The sequence below is a fragment of the Acomys minous genome (assembly GCF_964271855.1).
Source record: "Acomys minous genome assembly, chromosome: 2".
NCBI lineage: Eukaryota > Metazoa > Chordata > Mammalia > Rodentia > Muridae > Acomys > Acomys minous.
This window is the reverse complement of record NC_140484.1, coordinates 52,950,029-52,977,833: the sequence shown is the minus strand read 5'-3', so window position 1 is coordinate 52,977,833 and position 27,805 is coordinate 52,950,029. Positions and strand designations below refer to the sequence as shown.

The 27,805-nt window shown below is 48.7% G+C and overlaps 2 protein-coding genes and 1 long non-coding RNA gene across 4 annotated transcripts; 1 reads left to right on the top strand and 2 right to left on the bottom strand.

Annotated features, from left to right (window-relative positions):
- The first annotated feature begins 299 nt into the window (after window positions 1–299).
- POLD4 (DNA polymerase delta 4, accessory subunit) lies at window positions 300–2,088 on the top strand. Its single transcript, XM_084750502.1, has 4 exons — window positions 300–607; window positions 873–962; window positions 1,159–1,270; window positions 1,643–2,088. The coding sequence occupies exons 1-4, from the start codon at window positions 511–513 to the stop codon at window positions 1,665–1,667; spliced, it is 324 nt and encodes a 107-aa protein (XP_084606628.1). The 5' UTR covers window positions 300–510; the 3' UTR covers window positions 1,668–2,088.
- Window positions 2,089–2,180: 92 nt separating this feature from the next.
- LOC311579698 (ragulator complex protein LAMTOR5-like) lies at window positions 2,181–3,702 on the bottom strand. The gene is given in 3 exon segments (XM_084750477.1): window positions 2,181–3,257; window positions 3,261–3,279; window positions 3,281–3,702. Coding segments are annotated over 3 exon segments (321 nt in total). The 5' UTR covers window positions 3,379–3,702; the 3' UTR covers window positions 2,181–3,053.
- A 23-nt stretch (window positions 3,703–3,725) lies between these two features.
- Window positions 3,726–24,356, bottom strand: LOC311579706. Of its 2 annotated transcripts, XR_014773230.1 has the most exons (4): window positions 24,009–24,356; window positions 20,748–20,896; window positions 19,382–19,519; window positions 3,726–4,231 (listed from the first exon to the last, which is right to left on the bottom strand). It is a non-coding gene; the product is annotated as an uncharacterized lncRNA (long non-coding RNA). The 2 variants fall into 2 exon arrangements; XR_014773231.1 differs by lacking the exon at window positions 3,726–4,231 and having other exon boundaries at window positions 19,163–19,519; window positions 24,009–24,333.
- Between the last annotated feature and the right edge of the window lie 3,449 nt (window positions 24,357–27,805).

The window sequence follows — 27,805 nt, the reverse complement described above, 5'->3', positions numbered from 1 at the left end:
TCAGGGGACTTACAAACTGGCCACGGGGATTAGTGAGGCTGAAAAGAACATTTGCCTAGGAAGGAAAAACGGGAAGTTAGAGGCCGAGGATAACTCTCTATAGGTCCCTAGGGACCCAAGTAGACCAATGAGGGACTAGAGGAGGTGGTGAAGTCTGGGGCATCTTGACAGGTCCTTGGTTCCGCCTAGCCCCTCCTCACTGCGAACCCGCAGATGCCCCGCCCCCTGCCGGCTGCCATTGGCTAGAGTTAGGGCCCCGCCCCGCAAAGGCCTCTTGTCATTTGCTTAGGTCTCTGAGGCTTGTGTGCTTGTGGGGGCGGAAGACAGGCGTCATCCCCTGGAACCTAGGGACTTCCTCTCTCTGCTTGTCTGGGTCAACTTGTCTGTCCATCGCTGGCCCATCTCTCTCTGCTCCTCTCTCTCACTCTCAGCAGCTGTCTTTCACAGGCCCGCTGCCCTGCGTTTTCTTTTCCGCTATTGCCTCCTGCTCCGCCTGCCTGGGTGGCCGCCATGGGTCGGAAGCGGTTCATCACTGACTCCTACCCTGTTGTGAAGAAGAGGGAGGGGCCCTTTGGGCACAGCAAGAGGGAGCTGGCTTCCGAACTAGGTCTCTGAAATGTGGGGGTGGCAGAAAGACATGCAGGCACCAGAAAGAAGTGTGTGTGTGTGTGTGTGTGTGTGTGTGTGTGTGTGTGTGTGTGTGTGTTGGCTAGAAGGGGAAGCTAGCGTTGTCTTGCACTTCCGGCGAGCTGTCTAGCTGCAAGATGGCAAAGGCAGACCAGTGAGGAGATAGCCAGGATACAGTGGCACAGCTCTAAGTCCAGGGTAAGGCAAAGGCCTGGATGAGCCTGAGAAGCCCTGTGTAATTGCAGGGGAAGACACCCAGTCCTTCAGCCAGGAGGAAGCAGAGCTGGAGCTGCTGAGGCAGTTTGACCTGGCCTGGCAGTATGGGCCTTGCACAGGTGAGAACCCCACCTCCAGCCCTTCCCATCAGGCACATCTCTGAACCAGTTCTGTCGTCGATGTCTCAAAAGTAAGCCAGGTGCCTGCCTAACTCTTGGACCCTTTCTCCTGAGACTGGAGGTTCAAGAAACTGCCCTCTGTATCCTCTAGTCTAGACTCTTCTCCCTGTCCTGAGTCTTCTTTCCTCCGTGGCAGGCATCACACGGCTGCAGCGCTGGCATCGGGCAGAGCAGATGGGCTTGAAGCCTCCCCTAGAGGTGCACCAGGTGCTGAAGACACACCTTGAAGACCCCCGCTTCCAATGCAGGTCAGGACAGGCCAGACAGCTTTCAGGGGAACTGGGGCCTTCTCCAGGAGTTGCCACTCTCTGTCTGCATAGGGGCTGCTTTGACTTGGAGACATGGGTACAGGCTTAGGGGGTCCTTCCTGACAAGCAAAAAGGCGCTTCTAGGTGCCTTGGCTCAAGACAGATCTCTACAGTAACCTTGGCCTCTATGAGCCACTGGTGCGGAAGAGTATACCTAGGGCCATGGAGCTATGTACGAGCACTGCGGTGTTCACCCGAGCCATAGAGCCATGACAGTAGCTAAGAACTGGTGAAGCGGCATCAAGGGCTAGAACTGACTTGGCTATGCTTTCCTCCCCCCTCCCCACCCCCACCCCCACCCGTCTTCCACAGCCTCTGGCATCTCTACCCAATCTGAGGTACCACCTAGGTTGTCCTCCCCTTGGCACCTCCTAGCCACCAAGAACTTGAGGACAGTAGACATTGTTCAGCTCGGCTCGGCTCTGGAGAAACATCAGACTGACTTGGGAAGTCTTCCTGGTTCAGCCTCTTGTCTGTCAAAAAAACAACTTTTGAAGCGCCTGAGGACCTGTGCAGCTGAAGCTAAGGTCCCTCAGGGCTTGATCATGACTACTAGATAAGACCGAAAGGTCAGACTCCCACACCCTAACCTGTGGTATGGCAAATCCAGCACAGTCTGGCATAAAGCCAGATGTAGGCAGATGACCTACCTCGTGTTGGGCCTACCTCGTGTTGGGCATCTAGCTGAGGGCACAACTGGCTGAGCTCTTGAATAAAGAAGCCCAGTAATGCTTGCAATAAAGTACGTGAAGCCTGAAGTCTGTCCTTTAGTCCCTTAATACGGCCCTGTGGTAGCTATCAGTTCCCCAAAGGTAAGTAGGCAGGAGAGCCGACTATAGGATTTTTGTTACCTCCCTTTTGTTGGAGGGGTGGTGGTGGTGTTTGAGACAGGGTTTCTCTGTGTAACATCCCTGGCTGTCCTGGAACTCACTATATAGACAAGGTTGACCTCCAACTCGCAGACATTCACCTGCCTTTGTCTCCCAAGTGCTGAGATTAAAGGCTTGTGTATCACCACCAGACTTCCACATCTGTCTTCCTAAGGCAGTCTTTTCAAAAGCTGAGTGGCCTCAGGTGTCCCCGGGTAGTACTTAGACAGGTACTCTAAGTCACCTTCACAGAGTAGCCGTCGGCAAAGCGTGCCTGTTATGCCCAGCTCATAAGCAGCTGCTGAGTTCCTGGCACATAGGTCCCCCTGGGGTGTTACTGAAAATATAGGCAAACAGACTTGAAAATCTGTTATGTCCTGTGGTAGTCAACATTAAGTAAAATTAGGGTGAGGGCTTTGTAGAGCGTCAGAGAACGTCAAGGTGATATTTTGGAGGAGTTGGACAGAAAAAGCCCCATAGTACAGTAGCATTTGAAAACACACAAACGAAGTAAGGGAGAGAATGCTCATGTCTGTGTACGTGTCTTAGACAGAAAGAATGGCAAGGAGAAAGGCTCAGTGGCAGGAACATTTCCAGACTGTTCGCACAAGAACATGAAGGTCAGAACACAGGGGACAAGGGGAAGACAGAAGGGGTGTGCCCAGACAGGTAGCAGGCCAGTCCCACTGGACAGTGTAGACCGTGGGAAGAAATCTGGACTTTACAATGAGAGGAGGTATGGATAGCTTTTTTTATTTTATTTTTTGAATGATCTAACTTCTGGCGCTTTAATAGTTTTACAAGTTAGGTGACACAGGTAGGAGTGAATCCCTGTGACAGGCTGACGTGAGATGTCAAGAGGCCATTTTGTGCACTGCCACTGTGATGCCATTGTGTTTCTGGATCATGTTACTATTGTCTGATTCTAAGCATACCACAGGGATGTCAGTGGGGTCAGAGGTTAGCCTAGCTGCCTGTTGGGCTAGAACAGGTGTCACTCCAGCATGCGCATCCGATAGGGTACCATGGCAGCCCAGATTAAGTCCTTGTGAGTCTGTCTACAGGACTCCAACAATAGATTGTGTCTTCCAAATGCTGCTCCAAAGTCGCCTCCATCTTGCCCACTGTCAGCCCCAGCCCTGGACCCATGAAGCTATCGATAGCTTTAAGGACTGACATCACTGAACTTATGTTTTGTAAATATGACTGCAGCTGTAAGTGGAGACAGTCTGTGGAGCTGGGGAAGCAGACAGGTGCTGAAACAGCGCTCCTCAGCAGGCTAATGAAACCTGCCTGAAAAGAGGTGACACGGTGGGGAGTGGAGCTGGTAAGAAGTGGCCAGATTTTTTTTTTTTTTTTTTTTTTTTTTTTTTTTGGTTTTTCGAGACAGGGTTTCTCTGTGTAGCCTTGGCCATTCTGGACTCACTTTGTAGACCAGGCTGGCCTCGAACTCACAGCGATCCGCCTGCCTCTGCCTCCCGAGTGCTGGGATTAAAGGCATGCGCCACCACGCCCGGCCTGTGGCCAGATTTTATTCTGAGGGGACAACTGACCACTAGGAGCAGGAGCCAAAAATATCTCCACAGGTTTAGGCTTGAGTGGCTGGACGATCAGATATCCCATAGTTAATAGGGAGGACTGTGGGAAGAGCAGAGTAGGAAGAGAACCCAAAACCAAGAGCTTTTGCTGTTTTGACCTTTGGGGGTGGTGCTGTGGGCGGAGCCTGGGGTCTTGCTATAATATGCAAGCGTTCTATTACTGAGCTACACCCCCAGACAATATGTTACATTTGAAGTGTTTGCAAATGTATCTCTGTGAAGTGTAGGCAGAGGGTATGATAAATCTGGAGTTCTGGAGAGGTCTAGCTTTGAGATATAACTTTGGGGAACTTTTAAATGGCATTTAAGGCCACAAGAATGAGTTGGGCACAGTGATACGCATGCGGAATCCAGATACTCTTGAATCTGACTCAGGAAGTTTCCAACCCAGTCTGGCAACACAGCAAGACCTTGTCTCCAAAAAGTTTTCAGCACTTGAAAGACAAAAGCAGGCAGATCTTCTGTGAGTTCAAAGCCAGCCTGGTGGAATTACAAGGCAGTTAGGGCTACATAGAGAAACCCTATCTTAAAAGCAAAACCAAAAACCAAGTCTATCAACCAATCAGTACACTAAGAGTATTGAGAAAGGAGGGATCCGAGGACAGCCCAACCCTACACTAGGCCAGGGAGCCGGGAGAACAGAGCAAAGGGGATGGCTGGGTGTACAGCCTGCAGAGCCAGAGGTGGGACGGAGGGCCGGGAGAGCCCTGCAGAGCCAGAGGTGGGACGGAGGGCCGGGAGAGCCCTGCAGAGCCAGAGTTTCAGCCTTTGGGGGTTTCCAAGAAGCTGGTAAAATGCAATCTGAGAGGGTCCTGCTGGATTCAGCCACACACAAGTCCCTGGACACTTTGATAAGAACAGCTTTGTGCTGTGATGCTAAGAGCCTGCCTGAGAGCGGGGACAGGGAGTGTGTCAGCTTTGGTTTGTTCTTAAAGGGAGGAAAGACTTAAAGGCAGTATAGTGCTGGGGAGGGGGGCAACAATGGCAGGAGCAGCTCTGCTCTGACACTGGACGGTGAGGAAGAACAATGTGCGGTGCTGCACAGACCCCATGGCAGCCATCCTGTCATTCCAGTTTCAGTGTCTGTGCTGCCCAAGGGAGCACATGCCACGTCTTTGAGGAGCACTTTACTGTAAAGGAGTGGTAGCTAGAAAGGGATGAGATCAAAGGGACAGTTTGTTTTTGTCCTTTGTTTTAGATGGAGTAGCACAGCAGCTTAATTACACAGTGTGAACAGTCAAGAGTGCTGCCCCAGGGCAGGATGTGATGTCGTGGTTGAGTGAGGTCATTGTTCAGGTCGGGAGAGCTGGGGACTCTAAGGAAATCTACTGTGAGCACGCAGGAGTAGGTACAGGAGAGGATGTTTTGAGGGGTGGGGATCCTGGAGGAGCAGATGCTGCTCACGGAGAGCCCGCACTGCTGGGTTGGGTAGCATGCTTGCAGAGCTTCCCCTGCCACCTGCTGAGTACAGCACAAATCTCATTAGGTAAGTGCTGTCTATGCTTTACAGATAAAGAAACTGAGGCTGAGAGGGAACTGTTCTGCCCAGCCAGCAAACAGCAAACAGCTGCTCCGGCAGGCTAGCCAAACACCTGCACTCCAGATGTTTAGGATGGACTTGATGAGATAAGGCCTACTTGTGGGGGAAATTAAAAAAAAAAAAGCCTCCTGTAATACAAGTGCTGCCCCCAGGCAACCTAGGAGTCTAAAGACAGAGAGGCGCCTGGGTCTCTGGAAGCAGAAAGCATCTGGGGTAGGGGTGTACAGCAACAATTCTGCAGAAGCCTCTAGTGCAAATGACCCCTCCTGCTCACCCTCATCTGTACCAAGCCTTTGGGTTCAGTGTACCTGCTTCTTAGACCATCCACCTTAGAGTCTCTGAGTATTCTCAGTAGTTTTATGTTTTGTCTTTTAAAATATGCCAATTTTACACTGACTCAAGACTCCAGTGATGTGTGTGAAGTAGCTGTTTTTGTTTTTGTTTTGCTTTTTTTTGAGACAGGGTTTCTCAGTATAGCCCTGGCTGTCCTGGAACTCACTCTGTAGACCAGACTGGCTTCAAACTCACAGAGATCCACCTGCCTCTGCCTCCCGAGTGCTGGGATTAAAGGTGTGCACCACCACCACCCAGCTTGAAATAGCCATTTTAACATAAAAATAAATGAAAACCCTTCAGGAAGATGTGTTTGTGTGGCCTACGGCTGGCTTCATAGGCCTCTGATAGCTATCATGGTCTAGCTGGATCTGAGCAGCGCTGTGACAGTAAATAAGCACTCACCCAGGGAAATGGGAGGTATCCAGGCCTTGAAGGGTAAGGCAGAGGGCTGAGCAAACTCTGTGTGTGTGTGTGTGTGTGTGTGTGTGTGTGTGTGTGTGTGTGTGTGTGTTGCGGGGTGTTCAGCAGTTTCTGTCAACATGATACAGAGTAGAAACTGAGAAGAAGGAACCTCAGCTGAGAAAAATGTCCCCATCAGATTGGCTTGTAGGGGCATTTCGTGATTAATGACCGAAGTACAAGAAACCCAGCCCACAGTAGGTGATGCCATCTCTGAACAAGTGGTCCTGAGGTGTATGAGAAAGCAAGCTGAGGAAGCCAGGAGGATCAAGCCAGTAAGCAGCATTCCTCCATGGTTTCTGCTTGAGTTCCTGCCCTGGCTTCCCTCAGTGGTGGATTGTTACCTGGAAGTATAAGATGAAATAAACCATAGCCAGGCGTGGTGGCGCATGGCTGTAATCCCAGCACTCGGGAGGCAGAGGCAGGCGGATCACTGTGAGTTCGAGGCCAGCCTGGTCTACAAAGTGAGTCCAGGCCATCCAAGCTACACAGAGAAACCCTGCCTCAAAAAAATTAAACAAAATAAAATAAATAAACCCTTTCCTTCTCTAGTTACTTGGAAATCAAACTACAACAGGGGACAAGTATGGTCAGAAGTGATATGTGCAGGGTACGCCAGGTGTATTGTAGCTCTCTCTGTGAGTGGCAGTACAACCAAAAGCTAGCATCTGCGGGACTAGAAAGATGGCTAAGCAGCTTAAGAGTACTTGCTGCTCTTGTAGAGGAGCTGCCTTTGGTTCCTAGCACCCACCTGGCATCTTACACCACTCAAAACCCTAGTTCCAAGGGTTCTGACATCCTCTTCTGGCCTCTGCTGGCACAAGACACACAAGTGCTACACATGCATACACATAAGATAAAGAAAGAAAGAAAGAAACAAACAAACAAACAAACAAACAAACAAACGAGTCAGCGGACGTACTTATGTGTCCAGCACTGGTCCATCTGCATATTGTCCTCTCAGCTACTCTAGACATGGCTATAACACTTATTACACAGCAATTTTAAAGAGGATGCTCGGGCAGAGAGAGTGAAGTAGTTGCTCTGGGCAACATGGCATGTGAGGTTTGTTCCCAGAGTCCAGCTCCAAGCCTGTCCTCTTTGTCATGTGTGATGAAGCCAGAGAGGCAGGCTGGTGCTGGGAATGGGCCTTTGAGCTGGACTGTATCTGTGGTAATAAGAGTGCAGGAAAAGACAAAATTGAGAGAGCCATTCTAAAATGTCTGTTTGGCCAGATAGGAAAATATGAAAAAAAGACTGTTGTTACCCAGCATGGTGGCATTCACCTTAAGTCCCAGCATTCAGGAGGCAGAGGCAGAGGCAGAGGCAGGCAGATCTCTGTGGGCTCAAGGCTGGCTTGGTCTACACAGCAAGTTACAGTATAGCCAAGGATACATAGAGAGACCCTGTCTCCAAAATATGAGAGAGAGATACCAGCCAAGAAGAACGCATGCAGTAAACCTTGACCCCTATTCAGATCTAGCCATGGACAGCTCATTCTCCACGGTTGTGTGGAGAGCGAGGACTGACTCTGATGCCCTCAATTTGACCACTTCCCCTTAGTAGAAGGGGAAGCAGGCTATCCGGATGAGACCTGATAGGTCATGATCATATGGTGGGGGAGGAGGTCCCCTTCTGTCACAGGCCTAGGGGAGGGGAATAGGGCAAAAGAGGAGGGTAGGAACGGGAAGATACAAGTGACGGATAACAATTGGAGTATAATCTGAATAAAAGTATTAAAGAAAGAAAACTGAGAGAGCAGGGGAGCGATGGTGCAGGGAGAAAGACCAAGTAGGAAGCTATTGAATGTTCAAGATGTGGAGCACTAAGACCTTGGACTAACAGGACAATGGGAAAGATAAAGAAGATGGCAAAGACCAGTATTTGGGAACCGAAGAACAGGAGGAGGTGCCAGATCTGACTCCGTCTGAGCTGGGTTGGTTGAAAGAACGCTGAGGCTATGAGCAGAAAAGAACAGATGGGAGGGCACAGGCTCCATTTTACACATGGCTACTCTGAGGTGGGGATCCATATCTAGAGGGAAAAGTTGGTTGGCGATGTAAACAGAGTTCATGTCCAGAGGCGAGGATAGGGGAGGGAATGACATCCAGAGACAGAAGAGACTCACGCGCACAGAAGTGACCACCAACCCCAAGAACATGGGTAAACCTTTTGAGGGTAGAGAAACAGGAAAGTGTGGGATAAGAAGACCAAAGACAGCACCTAGGAAAACTCTCTTTAGAAGCTGAAAGAAGATCCAGCCAACCAGAGAGGAAAGTCTTCCAATGGCAGGAAGACTAATGAGTGCAGTGTCTCCAAGGCCGGCGAGGCAGTCACAGTCGGCCACAGGCTATCTGGACAGGCGCTGTTAGGAAGAACATGGGGAACGAATCCCAGACTTTATCTCCACGTTCCCACTCCTCTGCTCTTGCTTTGCGCTTCTATTTGGGCTTTCTTACTGTCATGGATGAGGACCGCTCTGACTCCTTCTCACTGATGCAGGCGTGGCAGCATTCATCCCCCCTCAGACCATGTTGGCAGCCAGGGCAAGCCTGACGGGAGGGCCCACAGGGGCTGCCTAAGCACCAGACAGATGAGCCCACAGCAGGGTTCAAGTGATTGGAGACCATGTGCTAGAGCTTAGGTTCTTCTTGGGCCCGAGTTTGGTTCTCAGTAACTTGAAGGGAAAGGCATCTTGTTCTAACTTTGAGGCTACCTCTACACCGTACTAAGCAGTGTTGATGGTTTCTACACTTGCTGGCTCTGGCCAATTCTGAACTCAGTTTTTTTTTCTCTGTGAAGCCTTGCCTAAGATGAGCTAAAAATCCCTCTGTACAACTGGGTGTGGTGGCTCACACCTTTAATCCCAGCACTCGGGAGGTAGAGGCAGGTGGATCTCTGAGTTTGAGGCCAGCCTGGTCTACAAAGCGAGTCCAGGACAGTCAAGGCTACACAGAGAAACCCTGTCTCGAGGAACAAGCAAACGAACGATAAAAGATCCCTCAGTGTTCCCTGTGCTGGCCTGTTTGTACCTGTTACGGCATGCCATTATGACAACTGTGCTCAGTGCTGGAGAGGATTTTACTTGTCAGTTCTATGGTGACAACCTTCCACTTCACGTTCATATCTGGTTTTGCTCTATTTGTCCCTCCAGCTTGTGAGATAATTTACAACGTGAAGGCTGCTCCTAAGCTTTAATGAAACCTAGGCTCTACCTAAATCACTCCTCTGTCAGGTTCCTGTGGCAAGCCTGGGCTTCCAGTGGCTAGCCTACTCAGTGCAGCCTATTCAGACCCACTGAGGGGCAGAGCAGAGACAGTCATCATGGTGGGAGCATCTGGCACTGTCCAGCTTTCTCTACATGTCCTATATTATTGGCCAGGATCCTGCCATTACAGTCCCACGCAGCTGAAGTGCAAATTTATCCAACCTCAAGGACATTAGTTTGACATCCTTCATTGAAATCATAAATGCTGACAAGTCCCTTTCAGTCTCTATCTGGAAGCTGATCTTGCAGGTCCACACGATGTGGAAATACCTGTCTAAGGTGATGGGCTAACACTCTTTGTAAGAGCAGAACATAAGTGGCAGGAGCGAACTTTGGCTGAACGTATGGTTCAGTAGTAAAATATGTGCTTAGGGGCTGGAGAGGTGGCTCAGCAGTTAAGAGCACTGACTGCACTTCCAGAAGTCCTGAGTTCAATTCCCAGCAACCACATGGTGGCTCACAACCATCTATAATGAGATCTGGTGCCCTCTTCTGGTGTGCAGGTGTACATGCAGGCAGAACAATATATACATAATAAATAAATAAATCTTTTAAAAAATGTGTTTAGTATAAGACCTGGGTTTGATCCCAGCAACAGCCTCTCCCTCCTCTCTCCTCCTCCTCCTCCTCCTCCTCCTCCTCCTCCTCCTCCTCCTTCTTCTCTCTCTCTCTCTCTCTCTCTCTCTCTCTCTCTCTCTCTCTCTCTCTCTCTCCCCCTCCCTCCATCCCTCCCCCCTCTCTCTTATGCTATTAGGCTGGGAGGATGGCTCAGTGGTAAAGGCACTCACCAGCCAATCTGATGATGCTCATGACACACAGAGGAAGGAGATAACGAACTCTTGCATGTTGTGCTCTGACCTCCACACATGCACCATGGCGTGTTGTGCCCTCACTACCACTAAAAATACATAAATGTAATTAAAACAAGAAAGTTGGGGTCCTGCTCAAACTATGGCACCAACCAAGGACAATCTGTGAAGTAAACTTTGAACCTTTACCCAGATCTAGCCAATGGACAGGACATTCTCCACAGATGAGTGGAGAGTGGGGTCTGAGTTTCACACGAACTCTAGTGCCTCATATTTGACCATGTCCCCTGGATGGGGAGGCCTGGTGGCACTCAGAGGAATGATAGCAGGCTACCAAGAAGAGACTTGATACCCTATGAGCATATACAGAGGGAGGAGGTCCCCCTCAGTCACAGTCATAGGGGAGGGGAGTAGGGGGAAAACAGGAGGAAGGGAGGAATGGGAGGATACAAGGGATGGGATAACAATCGAGATGTAATATGAATAAATTAATAAAATATATTTAAAAAATAAAATAAGAAAGTTATAGTATTAGTTGCCTTTGACAGGAAGGTAATTTGTGCCTTAGAAATTAGGAGTAGGATGCTAGAGAGATGGCTCAGTGGTTAAGAGCACTGGCTGCTCTTCCAAAGGTCCTGAGTTCAATTCCCAGCAACCACATGGTAGCTCACAACCATCTATAATGAGATCTGGTACCCTCTTCTGGCCTGCACAGGCAGAGTACTGTATAAATAATAAATAAATCTTTTTTTTAAAAAAAGAAAGAAATTAGGAGTAAATCCGGGTATGGTGTGCAGGAGGCAGAGTCATGTGGATCTCTGTGAGTTCAAAGCCAGTCTGATGTACTTAGTAAGTTTAGGCCAGGCCAGCTAGGACTAAAATGTCAGGCCCTGCCTCAGAAAAAGAAAAAAAATGAAAAAAATTATTCGAGTAGTAATTTTGAATTGTTTAATTACATTAACAGTCAGACAATCACAAAAAATTTATCACCGCCAGGCATGGTGGCACATGCCTTTAATCCCAGCACTCAGGAGGCAGAGGCAGGTGGATCACTGTAAATTCAAGGCCAGCCCAGTCTACAAAGTGAGTCTAGGTCAGCCAAAGCTACACAGAGAAACCCTGTCTCAAAAAAAAATATTAAAAATAATAGAAATACCCAGGCTTAATGAAACATTCCTACAATCTTAGCATTTGGGAGGTGGAGGCAGGAAGACCAGGAGTTCAAGGCCAGCCTCAGCTACACAGTGAGCCTGAGGTCAACATGGGTTCCTTGAGACTTAGTCACAGAAAAACAATGATGATGATGATGGGGGGGCAATGTCATAGGGTAAAAGGCCACTGTGCCATACACTGCAACATTCCTGTGGCTATGTCTGGACTCACTGTGGTGCAGTCACCGGGAGAGAAGGGATTCCTACCTAGTCCTGGGTAGGTATCCTTTCAAAATGTTATTTCGCCGGGTGTGGTGACGCACACCTTTAATCCCAGCACTGAAGAGGCAGAGGCAGGAGGATCACTGTGAGGCCAGCCTGGTCTACAAAGTGGGTCCAGGACAGCCAGGGCTAACACAGAGAGACCCTGTCTCAAAAAACAAAAACAAACAAACAAAATGTTATTTCTAGCAGGCTCATTTCCCCTTTTTCCTGGCAGTGCCCCAACACTGGGACAAGGGGCAACTTGTCAAGACAACAGATTTAGCAGAAGTTCAGGTATGATGACTCTGCAATGAACACGAACACTTCCACTTGGTGGTTAGCAAGCACATGGGGGACACCTGGTGGTGTGGGCAGTGTGTGGAAGGAAAAGCCCTGCCCCACCCCATAAATGCACGATATGCTCAGCTTCACTCCAGCGACCTCAGACAGCACCCTCGGCCAGCCAGGTGCACCACAAACAAGAAGAAATCTAAAACAGCCTGGCTCTCCGAGGAGCTGAAGGAAGCGTGACACACACCTCCATCACTGGACTCACAAGCCCAGTGCTACAACTTACCCTGAAGAATCGCTTCAACAAACAAAACAACATATGCACAAGCCTGTTCACTGTGACACTGTGTGAATAGCCAAACGCAACGCAACCTCCGACCCCGCCCACAGGGAGGCTGCCCAGTGTGGCACCACAGCTAGAGACAGGGGAGAGGTCCTGGCTCATGTGCACTGATTTGCAAGACAAATTGTGAAATATGTAGTAAACTCTTTTTGTTTTAGGAAAGAAAGAGAAGTAGACTATGTGTCTGATTTTTTAAAGCTGCAGGAAAGGTACACTAGAAATGCTGGAAGGGCAAGGACGGAGGGGGGAGCAAGGCCAGGCGTCACTAGGGTGGTCTACACAGTTTGCTTCTTGGACTATGTAACTATGCTAAAGATGTTACATGGCATCTTCATATTTAACTGAGGACCGAAATATAAATGTAAACAAGTAAATCTCACTGTATATCACACTGATACTACAGCCAAAGAAAAGGGAACTATGAAAGTAGGGAGGTGGCTCAGAGGGCAGAGGCCCTCGCTGCCAGGCTTGACCTGGGTTTGCTCCCAGGACCTACCTGGTGGGAAGACTGACTCTTGCAAATTGTCCTGACCTCTGTACACATGCCATGATACACCCGCACCCACACACACATGCACACCAAATAAAGAAATTATATGACAAGGTCCCAGCACTCGAGAGGCAGAGGCAGGCGGATTGCTCTGAGTTTGAGGCCAGCCTGGTCTACAAAGTGAGTCTAGGACAGCCAAGGCTACACAGAGAGACCCTGTCTCAAAAAACAAACAAAAAGAAAAAAATTAACGACAAAACAAGAAAAAAATAACATAATAATATATTTTGACTATAATCCATGGACTTCCTAACAGCAAAGGAGCTATCAACAAACACTTTACTTCCTGGGCTTGTTGCAGATGACAGTAGTATGTTATATTTGTGTGTGTGTGTGTGTGTGTGTGTGTGTGTGTATATAAAAGTGAGCTGGGTGCAGTGGCAGATGCCTGTAATCCCAGCACTCAGAGACAGAGGCAGACAGATCTCTGTGAGTTCAAGGCCAGCCTGATCTTTTGTTTGTTTGTTTTTTCAAGAGTACCCTTGCTGTCTCAGACTCAATTTACAAACCAGGCTGGCCTCGAACTCAGAGAGCCACTTGTCTCTGCATCCCTGAGTACTGGAATTACAGGAATGCACCACCACGCCCAGCTGAGGCCAGGCCGGTCTACAGAAGGAGTTTCAGGACAGCCAAGGCTACACAGAGACATCTTGTTGGGGGGAGGGGGGACCTGCACCCCTTTAGTCCCAGAACTCAAGGGGGAAGTTGGGAGCAGGACAGAGGCAGGTGGAGTTCGAGGTCATGTGAGTTTGAGGACAGCCTGGTCTACAAAGTAAGTCCAGGACAGTCAAGTCTACACAGAGAAGAAACCTTGTCTCAAAAACTAAAAACTAAAAAAATAGGGTTGGAGAGATGGTTCAGCAGTTAAGAGCACTGTCTGTTCTTCCAGAGGTCCTGAGTTCAATTCCCAACAACCACATGGTGGCTCACAACCATCTATAATGTGATCTGATGCCCTCTTCTGCAGATAAAGTACTCATATACAATAAAAATAAAAAATAAAAGAGTCACCTCCATGAGCTTCAGACACACTGTTGCATATCAGGCACTTTGTTCACGATGTGGAGGCAGTGAGAAGGAGGAGTTACAGGTGAAGGGAGGCAGGGGAGTCAGGCAGCAGAGGAGGCCTGTGAGAATTAAACTATGACAAAGCTGCAGGGAGCAGTAGAGGAAAAGAGAGAAAAGGAGACGGGAAAGGAGGCTGAGGCTGTGCTGCCCTTCCCTGCCAACAGCCAGGGAGCGGATGTGAGTAAGGATGGTGGGCTCAGAGTGAGGTCAGGAGATAGAGGGTTTGTGCTTCACCAACCAGTGAGGCAGAGAAGAGTGAGGCCTTTGTTAGCAGCCCGGTCGGGAGTGCAGGAGTACCTGATGACTCTGTCCCATGGCTAAAGGCCATAGGCCTGGGGAGAGGCAGGTCACAATGACTCAAGCGAAACTCATTTGTTTTTATGACTGAGTAATATTCCATCATGTGAATAAGCCCAGAAGCATTAGCCATTTCTTAGCTGGTGGATACTTTCATTTATTTCTAGTTCGGGACCCTGTTGAATAAAGCTGTCAAAAACAGTCATGTGCAAGTCTTTGTGTACACTTTCCATTTCTCTTGGGTAAATGCCAAAAACTCAGATTACTGGGCTGTATAGCATATGTGTATTCAATTTTACTTATTTGTTTTTAAAGACTTATTTTATTTCATGTGTATGGATGTTTTGCTTGCATGCCTATCTGTGCACTGTGCGTGCCTGCTGCCCACAAGGCCAGATGATGCCCTGGGACTGGAGTGACTGTGAGCTGCCGCGTGGACGCTGGAAGCCTGAGCCTGGTCTAAAGAGGCGCACCTGCCCACCGAGCCATCTCTCCAGGCCACGTCTATTAAATTTTAGAATAAATAGTAAATTCATCTCCCAAAATGAGTCTGCCGTTTTACATTCCCATCAGCATGTAAGCCAGTGTTAGGGGATTAGGCTCAGTGTTTCCTAGCGTGCAGACCCAGCATGTGTGAAGTCCTGAGCTCAACCACCAGAACTGAAGAGTGGAGGTAGTGTAGGGGCCTCATGTCCTCAGCAGCAACTGCTGCTGCCAGCCTTTCAAGTTCAGTCATTCTTCTTAAAAATGTTTGTATCTAGGTTGGGCAGATGGCTCGGCAGTTAAGAGAACTTACTGGCCAGGCATGGTGGTGCATGCCTTCAATCCCAGCAGAGGCAGAGGCAGGTGGACTACTGTGAGTTTGAGGCTAGCCTGATCTACAAAGTGAGTCCAGGACAGCCAAGGCTACACAGAGAAACCCTGTCTCAAAACAAAACAAAACAAAACAAAACAAAACAAAACAAAACGACCTTACGGTTCTTTCAGAGGGCAGGGTATGACATGTACATGTGCAGGTGTGCAGTCAGAGGGCAGGGCAGATGTGTATGTGTGCAGATGTGCAGTCAGAGGGCAGGGCAGGTGTGTATGTGTACAGGTGTGCAGTCGCAGGGCAGGGCAGGTGTGTATGTGTGCAGGTGTGCAGTCAGAGGGCAGGGCAGGTGTGTATGTGTGCAGGTGTGCAGTCAGAGGGCAGGGCAGGTGTGTATGTGTGAAGGTGTGCAGTCAGAGGGCAGGGCATGTGTGTATGTGTGCACGTGTGCAGTCAGAGGGCAGGGCAGGTGTGTATGTGTGCAGGTGTGCAGTCAGAGGGCAGGGCAGGTGTGTATTGTGCAGGTGTGCAGTCAGAGGGCAGGGCATGTGTGTATGTGTGCAGGTGTGCAGTCAGAGGGCAGGGCAGGTGTGTATGTGTGCAGGTGTGCAGTCAGAGGGCAGGGCAGGTGTGTATGTGTGCAGGTGTGCAGTCAGAGGGCAGGGCAGGTGTGTATGTGTGCAGGTGTGCAGTCAGAGGGCAGGGCAGGTGTGTATGTGTGCAGGTGTGCAGTCAGAGGGCCGGGCAGGTGTGTATGTGTGCAGGTGTGCAGTCAGAGGGCAGGGCAGGTGTGTATGTTTGCAGGTGTACAGTCAGAGGGCAGGGCAGGTGTGTATGTGTGCAGGTGTACAGTCAGAGGGCAGGGCAGGTGTGTATGTTTGCAGGTGTACAGTCAGAGGGCAGGGCAGAGGACAACTTTGTGAAGTTGATTCTTCTACCTTTGAATGGGTTCTGGGGATTGAACTTGGGTTGTCAGGCTTGGGAGCAAGGGCTTTTCCCCCTAGTGGTTAAGAGCACTAATTTCCAGAGGATCCAGGTTCAATTCTCAGCACCCACATGGCAGCTCACAACTCTTTGTAACTCCAGGATCTGACACCCTCAAACAGATATGTATGCAGATATACTATACATACGTGTGCACCAATGCACATCTTTTTTTTTTTGAGACAGGGTCTCTTTGCATAGCCTTGACTGTCCTGGGCTCATTTTGTAGACCAGACTGTCCTCGAACTCACAGTGATCCACCTGCCTCTGCCTCCCGAGTGCTGGATTTAAAGGTGTGTGCCACCAAGCCCAGCTAAATGTTTACAAAATATTTTATTTATGTATATGTGGTAGGGGTATTTTTATTTTAATTGTGTGTATGTGCACGTGAGTGCAGGTGTCTGCAGAGGCTGGACTGCTCTGGTGCTGGAGTTACAGGCAGTTGTAAGCCATCTAACATGAATGTTGGGAACTGAACTTGAGTCTATGGAAGAGCAGGATATATTCCTAACCAAGGGGCCATATTTTTAACATGATTACTTGGTTCAGCTCTGCAGCTACTGACAGTCGGTTCCAAGTCCCCTTAGCAACAGCCAACAGATTTCAGTCTCTATGGATTTGCCTATTCTGAACATTTCACACAGAGAGAATCATGCAGGCTGGAAAGACGGCTCAGTGGGTAAGAGCACTGGCTGCTCTTGCAGGGGACCTGGGTTCAATTCCAACACCCACATGGCAGCTCATCAGCATCGGTAAACTCAGTTCCAGGGGGTCAGATGCCCTCTTCTCACCTCCAGGGACCAGGTACACACATGCTTCACCTAATTGCAGTTAGGCAAAACACTCATACACATAGAAGAAAAAGAAGTAAATCTAAACAAACAGACAAAAAACCAGGGGATCTGATGGCTCTTCTGGCCTTTGTGGGCACTGCATAAACATATGCATGAGTGTAGCGCACAGACACATGCCAGCAAAACACCCATAGACATTAAAAAAAATTTTTTTTTTTTTGGTTTTTGAGACAGGGTCTCTCTGTGTAGCCTTGGCTGTCCTGGACTCACTTTGTAGACTAGGCTGACTTCAAACTCACATCGATCCGCCTGCCTCTGCCTCCTGAGTGCTGGGATTAAAGGCATGCGCCACCACACCTGGCTTATAAAAATGTTTTTAATGAAAATAAGAAAATAGAATCATGCAGTATGTGGGCTTGTTGTTGTTGTTAGTAGGTTTGGTTTTTTTTTCTAGACAGGGGTTTTCTGTGTAACAGAGGCCTGGCTGTCCTGGACTTTCGTTGTAGACCAGGCTGGCCTCGAACTCACAGAAATCCGCCTGCCTCTGCCTCCCAAGTTCTGGGATGAAAGGTGTGTGCCACCACTGCCTGGCCAATTATATATTAAAGTAAGTTGATTGTAGTAGTGCATGCTTAGAGCCTCAGCACTCAGAAGGCTGAATCGGGAGAAGTTCAAGGCCAGCCTAAGCTGTACAACAAGAACCTGTTTTCCAAAAAGTGCTAAAATAGTAAATTTTATGTTATGAGTATTTTTTACCAAAATTATTATTTTGTTTATTTTTACATTAATTTCTTATGGTTATTTGTTTGTTTGTTTGTTTATTGCCAGGTGGTGGCTGTGCAGACCTTTACTCCCAGCATTCAGGAGGCAGAGGCAGGTGAATGAGTTCAAGGCCAGCCTGGTCTACAGAGCCAGTTCCAGGACTACCAGGGCTACACAGAGAAATTCTGTCTCAAACAACCAAAACAAAGCAAAAAACCCAAAACTTTGATGTATTTATCTGTGGAAAGGGAGCTTGTGTGTGCCTCAGAGAACACATGGGGGTCAGACTGCACCTGGGGGGGTCAGTTCTCTCCTTCTGCTACGTGGGTCACCAGGATTGGTGGTGTTTCTACGTGCTAAGCCATCTTGCCATTCCTATTTTCAATTTGTTAGTGTAGTTTTTGTTGCTGTTCTTGCAAACAGAGAGTCACCACGTAGCCTCGGCTGCTCTGAAACTCACAGAGACCTACCTGCCTTTGCTTCTTGAGCACCTTGATTAAAGGAATGGGCTACCTTACCTGGCCCTATTTTAAATTTTGTAAAAGATTTAATTCTTTGTATTTTATTTTTTTGTTGTTTATTTTTATTGTATTTGTATTTTATTTGTATGAAATGTTTTGCCCATGTGCCTGGTGCCCTAGTATTTTGTTTTGTGTATGTGTGTATGTGTGTATGTGGACCCACACAAGCCACACGGTGGTCGGAGGACAATCTCGGGTGTGAGTTCCGGCCCTCTGCCTGTTTGCGACAGAAGCTCTCTTCTTTACTGCTGCATGCAGCAGCTTCCAGAGATTCACTTGTCTTCTTATCTCCCCACACAGCGCTGGGACTGCAGGTGCCTGTGCTATTGTGTCTGAGTTTACGTCAGGTTTGCATGGCAAGCACCTTACACACCTGGCCTTCTCCCCAGCCCGGTAAGTATTCCTGTATTTCTTAGGTGTAAAGGCAAAGGTTAGAGGGTCCCTTCTAGCTAGAGAGAGCAGCAACAAGCACAGGGAGCTGGAAACGTGTTTTAAAGGAACAGCTGTGGGTGTAGTCTAAGAAGAATGGAAGACACTGGGCGTGGTGGCGCACACCCGCAATCCCAGCACTGAGGAGGCAGGGGCAGGTGGATCACTGTGAGTTCAAGGCCAGCCTGGTCTACAAAGCTAATCCAGGACAGCCAAGGCTACACAGAGAAACCCTGTCTCAAACAACAAAACAAAAACAAAAACAAAGAAGGAAGGAAGACTAAGGGCGTCTTGGAAGATAATGCCAGAAAGGCCAGCTGGTGCCAGTGTGAGAAAGGCCCTGATTCATGAAGACAGGAAAGTCAGTGTGGCACTTGTCAGGCCATGGGGAGCACCACGGGAGGCACTAGACACGGAATAACATGAAAGTAAAGAAATGCTTCTAGAAGAACCTAGCCGCTGGGCTGACGGAATGCCACAACCTGGTGTGAGCCCACAGACAGCAATGAAGGCCTCGAAACCATGAAGGCATGGTAACAGGCAAGGTGGAGGAAGTGGGGGCAAAGAGGGAGGTTTGGAGAAAGACCATCAGAATCCGGCAATTGGTTACATGTGGGAAGTGATGCGCGCTGGGAGGCTTACATTGGGTGTAAGGGACACAGCTGGCTAGGAGCTCCTAGACTCAGAGACTTAGTGTGCCAGCTCTCCAGTCACGTGGGCCCCGCACAGGGCCTCATACTCCAACATGGTCCCGACTAGAAAAAGAACCCTTGCGAGGACAGTTCCTTGCTCAGACCAGCCTTGGGCTGGCCCTACAACCCACTGCCAGAAGCCTTGGAGCCAAGCTACTTTATTCCCGGGGCCTTCGGTTCCACCGTGGCATCCCTTTAACCAAGTCCCTTCCTACCTGGGCTCCGTGTTCCTGGCGGTCCTGCCCTGCCCTCCTCTCTTAGCTGAGTCCTTTCTCCTTGGTCAGAAGACAACACACCTGGGACTAGCGCAGGGCCAGCCAGGGGCTGGCTGTGTTCAGCAGCTTCAGCTGGTCCTGCCCAAAAGGAAGGGGATGGCAATGGCAAGGCCTTCTGAAGAGACGGAGTTCAGCCGACACAGGTGCGTTCAGGACAAGGACGTCCTCAGGATGTGGACAGGGCTGAAGGAGGCATGCAGCTGAGCCACACTGAGCGGTGGTATGTTTTTCTGAGGGGCTTCCGAGGCTGGGAGTCAGTCCGCAAACCACGATGGCTGCTTGGGAAGACAGGCTGCTGCTGTCCTGGTAAACCCACCTACCTCCAGACCTCCTCAGGACACGTGTGAGGACATATAATGTGCCCCCTCCTGTCGATGTAGCCTTTTGCCTAGACCTGTCTCCCTCCACATCTGCCTCTGGCCTGAGGGAGGGCAGCAGGTAGGCCCTGCTTTGGCATGGTCTTACACTCTCTGTGTCCCCTTCCTTGCCGCACGACCGGTCGCTGTACTGCTGCAGCTCCCTGAACCAGAGGGTGCCAGCAGGGTTGGGTCAGAATTACTACCCAGGCCAGCCTCGTCAGGCAAACTCTTACTGCTTCCTTCCCATGCAGGTGGGGAACAGATTTCCTATTCTTCCTATCACCAGACACACAATCCCCCAAGTGTCTCAGCTACCTGGCTACCCATGTGCCAGAGGATGAACCCGGCTGAGCCAAGGAAAGGGGCTGTGCCTCTCCACGGCACTGTCCACATGGGAGCTGGTTTGCACCTACTGAGGCATGAGCATGGGAGACACTCTTCTAAGGTGTCTGATGATGAATAATGGGAACGTGTGGAAAACAGAAAGGAAATTCGGGCTGAATTGGGAAGAAAGAGAGTTGCTTCCTGGAATCCAGCTGATGGAGGACTGTGGCCTCCCCAGTAGGCAGATGACACCCACAGCTCCCGTGGCAGGTAAGCAATGATGTCACAGGTAGGCAGACTGAAGCCGAACTCTAACGACATCCCCTTAGTGATAGCAGGCAGGAAAGACTGCTGGTCTCAATGCCATCGTGTAGCATTGTGAGCTACACCTGAAGAACCCTACCTCCAGGCTGAAAAGTAAAGCTGTCTCACAGGAGCTGCTGCTGCTGTGGTTTAAGTGAGACCTCGTTTAAGCGGCTTTACAAATGGTAAAGGATCAGCTGGCACAGGCCTTCACGGCAGACGTGGAGCTACCATGACTTCTCAACCACCAGGCCTGCAGCTACCAGGCTTCACATGACACTTAGCTGCTAAGGAATCCCATCCCCTGTACAAGCACTTACCTGCAGCCAGTGGAGTAGGAGCGAACGCGAGCAACAGCAGGGCTCCAGGCACAAGCAAGGGCCATAAGAAGCGTAAGAGCTCTCCCTGGCTTCTGCCTCCAGTACAGGGAGCACCATGTGGTCCCCTGAAGTCCTGAACCATATCATATCTAGGGACAAAAAAGGCAATCGTTGTGCATCTCCGCAGCTTCCCTGTTTTGCAGGTGGCTTTGCTCCCACCTGCTAGCAAGAAGACTAGGAGAATCCAGATCTTTTTAAAGAGGCCCTGTCCTCGAGGCTTTCTCCTTTCGGGCTTACTTATGTGTGCCTAACTCAAGACACATCACTGAATCCCCTGGACACCTGTCTCTGAAGGCTTAACTTCTGGGTAGGACTGGAGAAAAGCAGGCCCAAATAACCCTGAAAATGGTGCTGCTGGTGCTAATGTCAACCTTTTGCTGCAACCTGGTAAGCTGGTGTGGTAGATATAGTTTCCCACTGCCAAGGGGGAAGAGTTGGTAATGAAAAAAGTCCAGTGCAGACATAGTGAAAGGGGAATCCACCACCGATCTTTTTCTTTTCTTTTTTTTTTAAAAGATTTATTTATTTGTTGTATATACAGTGTTCTGCCTGCATGTATACCTGTAGGCCAGAAGAGGGCATCAGATCTCATTATAGATGGTTGTGAGCCACCATGTGGTTGCTGGGAATTGAACTCAGGACCTTTGGAAGAGCAGCCAGTGCTCTTAACCTCTGAGCCGTCTCTCCAGCCCCTCCACCACTGATCTTAAGATTGCTTCATGGCCTCGGTTTTGTTCCTCCCATCATAGCTCTTGCCCCATAATCACTGCCTGGTCACATTCCTCCTCCTACAGGAATGGCTGTATGAAGGCCCAGGGTAATTTAAGTGCCATAGCCTGGTTCCTCTTTGCAGGAAAACTATTTACTGATACATATTATGTGCTAACCATATATCAAGCAGAGAGTAAAGTGATCGCCAGAATCTGTCTTCTAGGACCATCCAGTCACGAGTATAGACAGTTCTCTTTGGTGTCACAGGCTCTGAGAAGGGTCCCCAGGATACATTTCCCCTCATTTTTGACTTATACACTGTACACATATACTAGGAAACTCCTGTGAAGTCTCCACTCTTTCTCAGTATATCATGACTTGGGAGTGCTCTCTCCTGCTTTGGAGCCTCCAGAGCACAGTGACCTAGACCTCAAATGCTATATTACTTGTATTAAATTATGTCTTTGAAGCTGGGCCCAGTGGCACAGGCAGGTGGATTACTGTGAGTTAGAGACCAGCCTGGTCTACAGAGTGAGTCCAGGACAGCTAGGGCTACACAGAAAAACCCTGTCTCAAAAAAAGAAAAAAGAAAGAAAGAAAGATAAAAATAAAAATAAAATAAAATGCTCATGGTGCTGAAGATCCAGCTCAGTGGCTTAGAGCACTTGTGGCTCTTGCATAGGACCCAGGCTTGATTCACAGCACACGGCAGTTCACAGGAATCCCTAATGTCAGTTCCAGGAGGATCCGATGCACTCTTCTGACGTCCATGGGCACCAGGCATGCACATGGTGCCCAAACATACATGCAAGCAAACAACTTCAATTCTAGAGACTCTGGTGCCCTCTTCTGACCCCTGTGGGTACTGCATGCATATTGTGTGCAGACATCTGCAAGCTAAACACCCATACACGTAAAATAAAAATGAGTATTTTGAAAATGTGTGTTAAGTATATTCAGCAGCTTTCATATAACAAGTGAGTGCTCACATCCTCTAAGGATCTTTGTTTTGGTTTTCGACACAAAGTTTCTTTGTGTAACAAAGCCCTGGCTGTCCCGGACTGGCTTTGTTGTCCAGGCTGGCCGCCTCTGCCTCTTGAGTTATGGGATTAAAGGCATGTGCCACCATGCCCAGCCATCCTCTGAGAATCTTAAGGAGAAGTGTCTTCCCCACCATCTGAAGTTAGGCCCTGGCTCCTCCCTCGTGCTGTGCCAGTGAGTGCACGAGCCGTCAGCACTGAGGCCTGCATGAATAACTCCAGCTTCCTCTTCACTATCAGCCTGTAACCAGTCCTGCTTGAGGAGAATGGATATGCCCAGAAATAAAATAAGTTATTTCAAAAATCAGGGATCTAGACTTAGGATAGTGCTTACCGTCTGTGGGCCCTGGGCTAAAAGTGTAATGTTATCTCACCTCATCCTTAAAAGCCTGAGCTGGGCTGGGGGTGGGGGTGGGGGTGGCAGCGGTGGAGGTGGCCATAGCAGTGCACACCTTTAATCCCGGCACTCGGGAGGCAGAGGCAGGTGGATCTCTGTGAGTTCAAGGCCAGCCTGGTCTACAAAGTGAGTCCAGGACAGCCAAGGCTACACAGGGAAACCCTGTCTTGAAAAAACCAAAACAAAAAAGAAGAGGAGAATACAACCGCGGCCGGGTGGGGGTGGGGGGGGGCTGGCTCAGCACTTAAGAGCGCTTGTTCTAACAAAGGACCAGATTTGATTCCTAGCGCCCACATGGAGGGGTTCATCACTATCCTTAAGTCCAGGTCCCGAGGATTTGACACCATTTCTGATCTCCATCAGCACCAGACAGCCACATGGTGCACATAAATACTTGCAGGCAAAACACCCACACACATAAAATAAACCTTAAAACAAAAAACAAAAAGGTGGTACTGTCATTACTCTCATTTGTGCTCCTGAGGTTTAACAGGTGCAATAAGTCTGTACACAAACACAAAACCAGTTTTGACCAGATCATATTCCAAGCTGAGATTCTTGCTTAAACCACCTCTCCCTCATACACACACTTCCACACCGCGCCCCCCCCCCCCCTTTGAACTTGGTGACTATAGCTGATGTAAATTGTATGGGTAAAAACCACCTTGGGGATAATTTGCTTCAAGTTCGTTTATTTATTTATTTATTTATTTATTTATTTATTTATTTATAAGACAAGATCTCACTATGTACCCTTGGTTGGCTTGGATTTACAGAGATCCAGTTTAATCTAAAGGCGTGCAGCGCAACACCACAACCTGCTCAAGTTCCTTCCTTATTTTACAGAGACAGGAACGAAATAAAGACATTTGTCTTCTATTCCAGGGCAAACCCCACTGTATTGGGCGGGAACAAGGACGAATACTGAAGCTGGGGCTCCTATCCCGTTGGAGGCAGTCAGATCCAAGCCCCAGATAGGCAGAAGGATTCTACTTTCCCGGTCACTCAGAGCCCACCGTCCCTGCCCGCTGTCCGCTCGAGCCCGAGGAGTACCTGTGTGCGGGGCGCGGGCCCTCCGCCAGAGGGTGACAAGATTAGAAACCGGTTCAAGGCGAGCGGCACCTTGCAGGCCAGAGAGCCAAACAGTGGTCTCACCTGGCTACTCAAGACGCCGAGGCCCCGGGAGCGCTCGGACGCCAGGACACTCAGGAGACTATGGCAGCGCTAGTCCCGGGAGGCAGGACAAAGTCCCGGTAACGGTTTGCAAATCCGGTCCTAGCTCCTTTGTATTTGAGGGAGCAACATTCTAACCCTCTTCAAAGCAGAACTGTCCAGATTACTCGGGGTCCAGGTTCCCATGGAAACAAGAGAACTTCTTTGCGCCTGCGCAGTTGCTCTCGACACGCTGGGAAATGTAGTTTCCAGTTTGCCACTAATAGACCTAAGGAATGGACACAAGATGGCGCCCGAGCGTCGCGGTTGGTTCTAAGGAGCCAGCCGCTGTTGCTGTGGCCTCAGGAAAGGCCGCTCAGGCCTGAAGGTCGTAGACTGGGGGGCTGTCTTGTCTCTGAGATGTCTAAGATCCGAGCAGGGGCGGAAGCACAAGCTATGAAGAGGGTTTGGTTTTGCTGTGTTTTTGAACAGCGCCGGGCACAGGGGTGACCCACTGGTGATCGCGCCTTGGCATAAGAAGGCTTTGAAGGTGCAAACAAGCCCAGAATGCGGCTAACCTGAGAGATGTCAGCTCCTCATGACTGCCAAGTGTTCAAGTCGGGGCTGCGGTATCAGGTGGGAATTGAACGGGGCCCCTGAGCGCAGGAATTTTCTGATCCTGCTCGTGGGAGTTGGGTGTTTCCAGGCGGTTCTCCACCCAGAGCCCTGCTTGTGCTCACGTGTGCAATCAGTGAATTGACTCTGAGAAACAGTCCGGAGTTAGGCTCCTGGATGGAAAACCTACAAACACAGCATCTGATTCAGGCTCTATTAAATGCACAGTAGTCTCTTTGGTCTCAGTTTCTAAACACTGGTGGTTATAAGGTCTGCCCTTTGTCCCTCTGCATAGTGACTTCTTGGGTGTGTAGGCTGGATGACTCTTTAAAGAGATAGATATCCCATTTATTGTAAAAAAAAAAAAAAAGTGCAACTTCTTGGAAGGAAATTAGACGTCTTATGAAATTCAAAATGTATAGTCTTTGCTTTAGCAACTTTAGAAATATGTCCTACAGATTTAGTAGCAAACAGGTTTTTTGTAAATAAAAATATAGTCAAAAGTATTTAGGAAATGTTAGTGGGATGGGATTTTAAAAAATGTAGCCAGACTGTTCATCAATAAATGGTCACTTACATATCCCTTCAAGTGACACACATCTTTGATCCCCCAGCACTAAGGAGGCAGAGGCAGACAGATTTCTGAGTTCGAAGCCAGCCTGGTCTAAAAATGAGAAGAAACCCTGTATCAAAATAAATGAATAAAAAAATAAATATTAAAAAATTAAAAGGTGCCAGGCGTGGTGGCACACACCTTTAATCCCAGCACTCAGGAGGCAGAGGCAGTCGGATTGATGTAAGTTCAAGGCCGGCCTGGTCTACAAAGTTAGTCTAGGACAGCCAAGGCTACACAGAGAAACCCTGTCTTGAAAAAAACCACAAAAAAAAATTTAAAAGGTCAAAAAAAATTAAAAGGCCAAGTGTTGTGGCACATGCCTTTAATCCCAGCACTTGGGAGGCAGAGGCAGGCGGATCGCTGTGAGTTTGAGGCCAGCCTGGTTTACAAATCGACTCCAGGACAGCCAAGGCTACACAGAGAAACTCTATCTCAAAAAACTTAAAAAATAATAAAAAATTAAAAATTAAAAGGTCATTCAAGGACAGCCTGGTCTACAAAGTGAGTCCATGACAAGATACCACAGAGAAACCCAGTCTCGAAAAACCAAGCAAATAAATAAATTAAATGAAAATTAAAAGGTCACTTAAATACACAATAGATTATATAAAATTGAATATATATGGTATTTAAATTTTTTGTATGTATGGTGTTGAACTCAGGGTCATGAACATGGTAGGCAAACCCCTTTACCTGGGTGTTTTTAAATCGGGGCATATCTTATGTGAAAGTGATATGAAAGTCATGGTTTGAAAATTATTTTAGGGGCTGGAGAGATGGCTCAGTGGTAGGAGCACTGGCTGCTCCTCCAGAGGTCCTGAGTTCAATTCCCAGCAACTACATGGTGGCTCACAACCATCTATAATGTGATCTGGTGCCCTCTTCTGGCGGGCAGGTGTATGTTCAGGCAGAGCACTGTATACATAATGCTAATATGCTGTTGTCTAGGGCCAGTGAGAGGACTGGTGGGTGAGGGAACCTGACACCAAGACTGACCACCTGAGTTAGAAGGGACAAGTGACTCCCTCCAGTTGTTCTCTTGGCCTCCATGTACAAGCCATGGCATTTGTGTGCACATGCACACATACAAAGTATAAAAATGTAATTTAAAAAATGTAAATGCTGCCAGGCGTGGTGGTGTATGCCTTTAATCCCAGCACTCGGGAGGCAGAGGCAGGTGGATCGCTGTGAGTTCCAGGCCAGCCTGGTCTACAAAGTGAGTCCAGGACAGCCAAGGCTACACAGAGAAACCCTGTCTTGAAAAAAAAAAAAAAAAGGGCTGGAGAGGTGGCTCAGTGGTTAAGAGAACTGACTGTGCTTCCAGAGGTCCTGAGTTCAATTCCCAGCAACCACATGGTGGCTCACAACCATCTATAATGTATACATAATAATAAATAAATCTTAAAAAAAAAAGTAAATGCTATCATCTACACTTTTTTTTAACCTCCCCCACCATAAACCCCAAGACAGGGTTTCTCTATGCAACAAGAGCCCTGGCTGTCCTGTACTCAATTTGTAGACCAGGTTGGCCCACCTGCCTCTATCTCCCAAGTGCTGGGCTTAAAGGGGTGCCTTTATTTATTTATTTTTATTTTGGTTTTTCGAGACAGGGTTTCTCTGTGTTAGCCTTGGCTGTCCTAGACTCATCTTGTTGACTAGACTGGCCTCGAACTCAAAGTGATCTGCCTGCCTCTGCCTCCAGACTGCTGGGGTTAAAGGCATGGGCCACCACGCCTGGCTTGTTTTTTGTTTTAATATGAGAACCCATTATAGATGGTCCTGAGCCAGCATGTGGTTGCTGGGACTTGAACTCAGGACCTCTAGATGAGGAGCCAGTGCTCTTAACCCTGAGCTATCTCACCAGCTCACTTACATTCCGACATAATACACATACTAACATATTTGTTTAGGTAACCATGGAGCATTGTGGAGGGCCTCAGAAGCTGTGAGTAGCCATTGCCTGTGAAGATAGAAGTGAGGCACTGAACAGATAGGACAGCGATGGAGAGATGATTCAGTGGTGGAGAGCGCCACCTGCTCTTCCAAAGGTCCTGAGTTCAATCCCCGGCAACCACATGGTGGCTCACGCACAACTGTAATGTGATCTGATGCCCTCTTCTGGCTTACAGGTGTACATGTGGGCAGAACACTGTATACATAAAAATAAATAAATAAATCTTTAAAAAAAATACAAAGAGGACAGGACAGAGACTTAATTATCAAGGTCTTTAGCAATTTGTTTAAGCTTTGTATACACATATCTTAAGTATTTGCCGGTGTTCTTTAATGCAATTACTCTCCTTTCCAGGCTTTGTCTCCCCAGTGCTGGATCCTTCTTTCTTAGGTCCTTGGGGGTAGGGGGCTGGAAGCAGCGGAGTTGATGAGGGTGTCCCTGCTTTTGGAGTTGAGCGAGCAGCAGCAAGCAGAGCTGTTCTCCTGACACTGCTGACTTCCCAAGCCCTCAGCC

What these genes read in the sequence shown, in the direction of transcription:
- POLD4 (XM_084750502.1), top strand. Translation starts at nt 511, where the DNA reads ATGGGTCGGAAGCGGTTCATCACTGACTCCTACCCTGTTGTGAAGAAG. An exon ending in GGAGCTGGCTTCCGAACTAG is followed by an intron (nt 608 to 872) that starts GTCTCTGAAATG and finishes GTGTAATTGCAG; the next exon opens with GGGAAGACACCCAGTCCTTC. An exon ending in GCAGTATGGGCCTTGCACAG is followed by an intron (nt 963 to 1,158) that starts GTGAGAACCCCA and finishes CCTCCGTGGCAG; the next exon opens with GCATCACACGGCTGCAGCGC.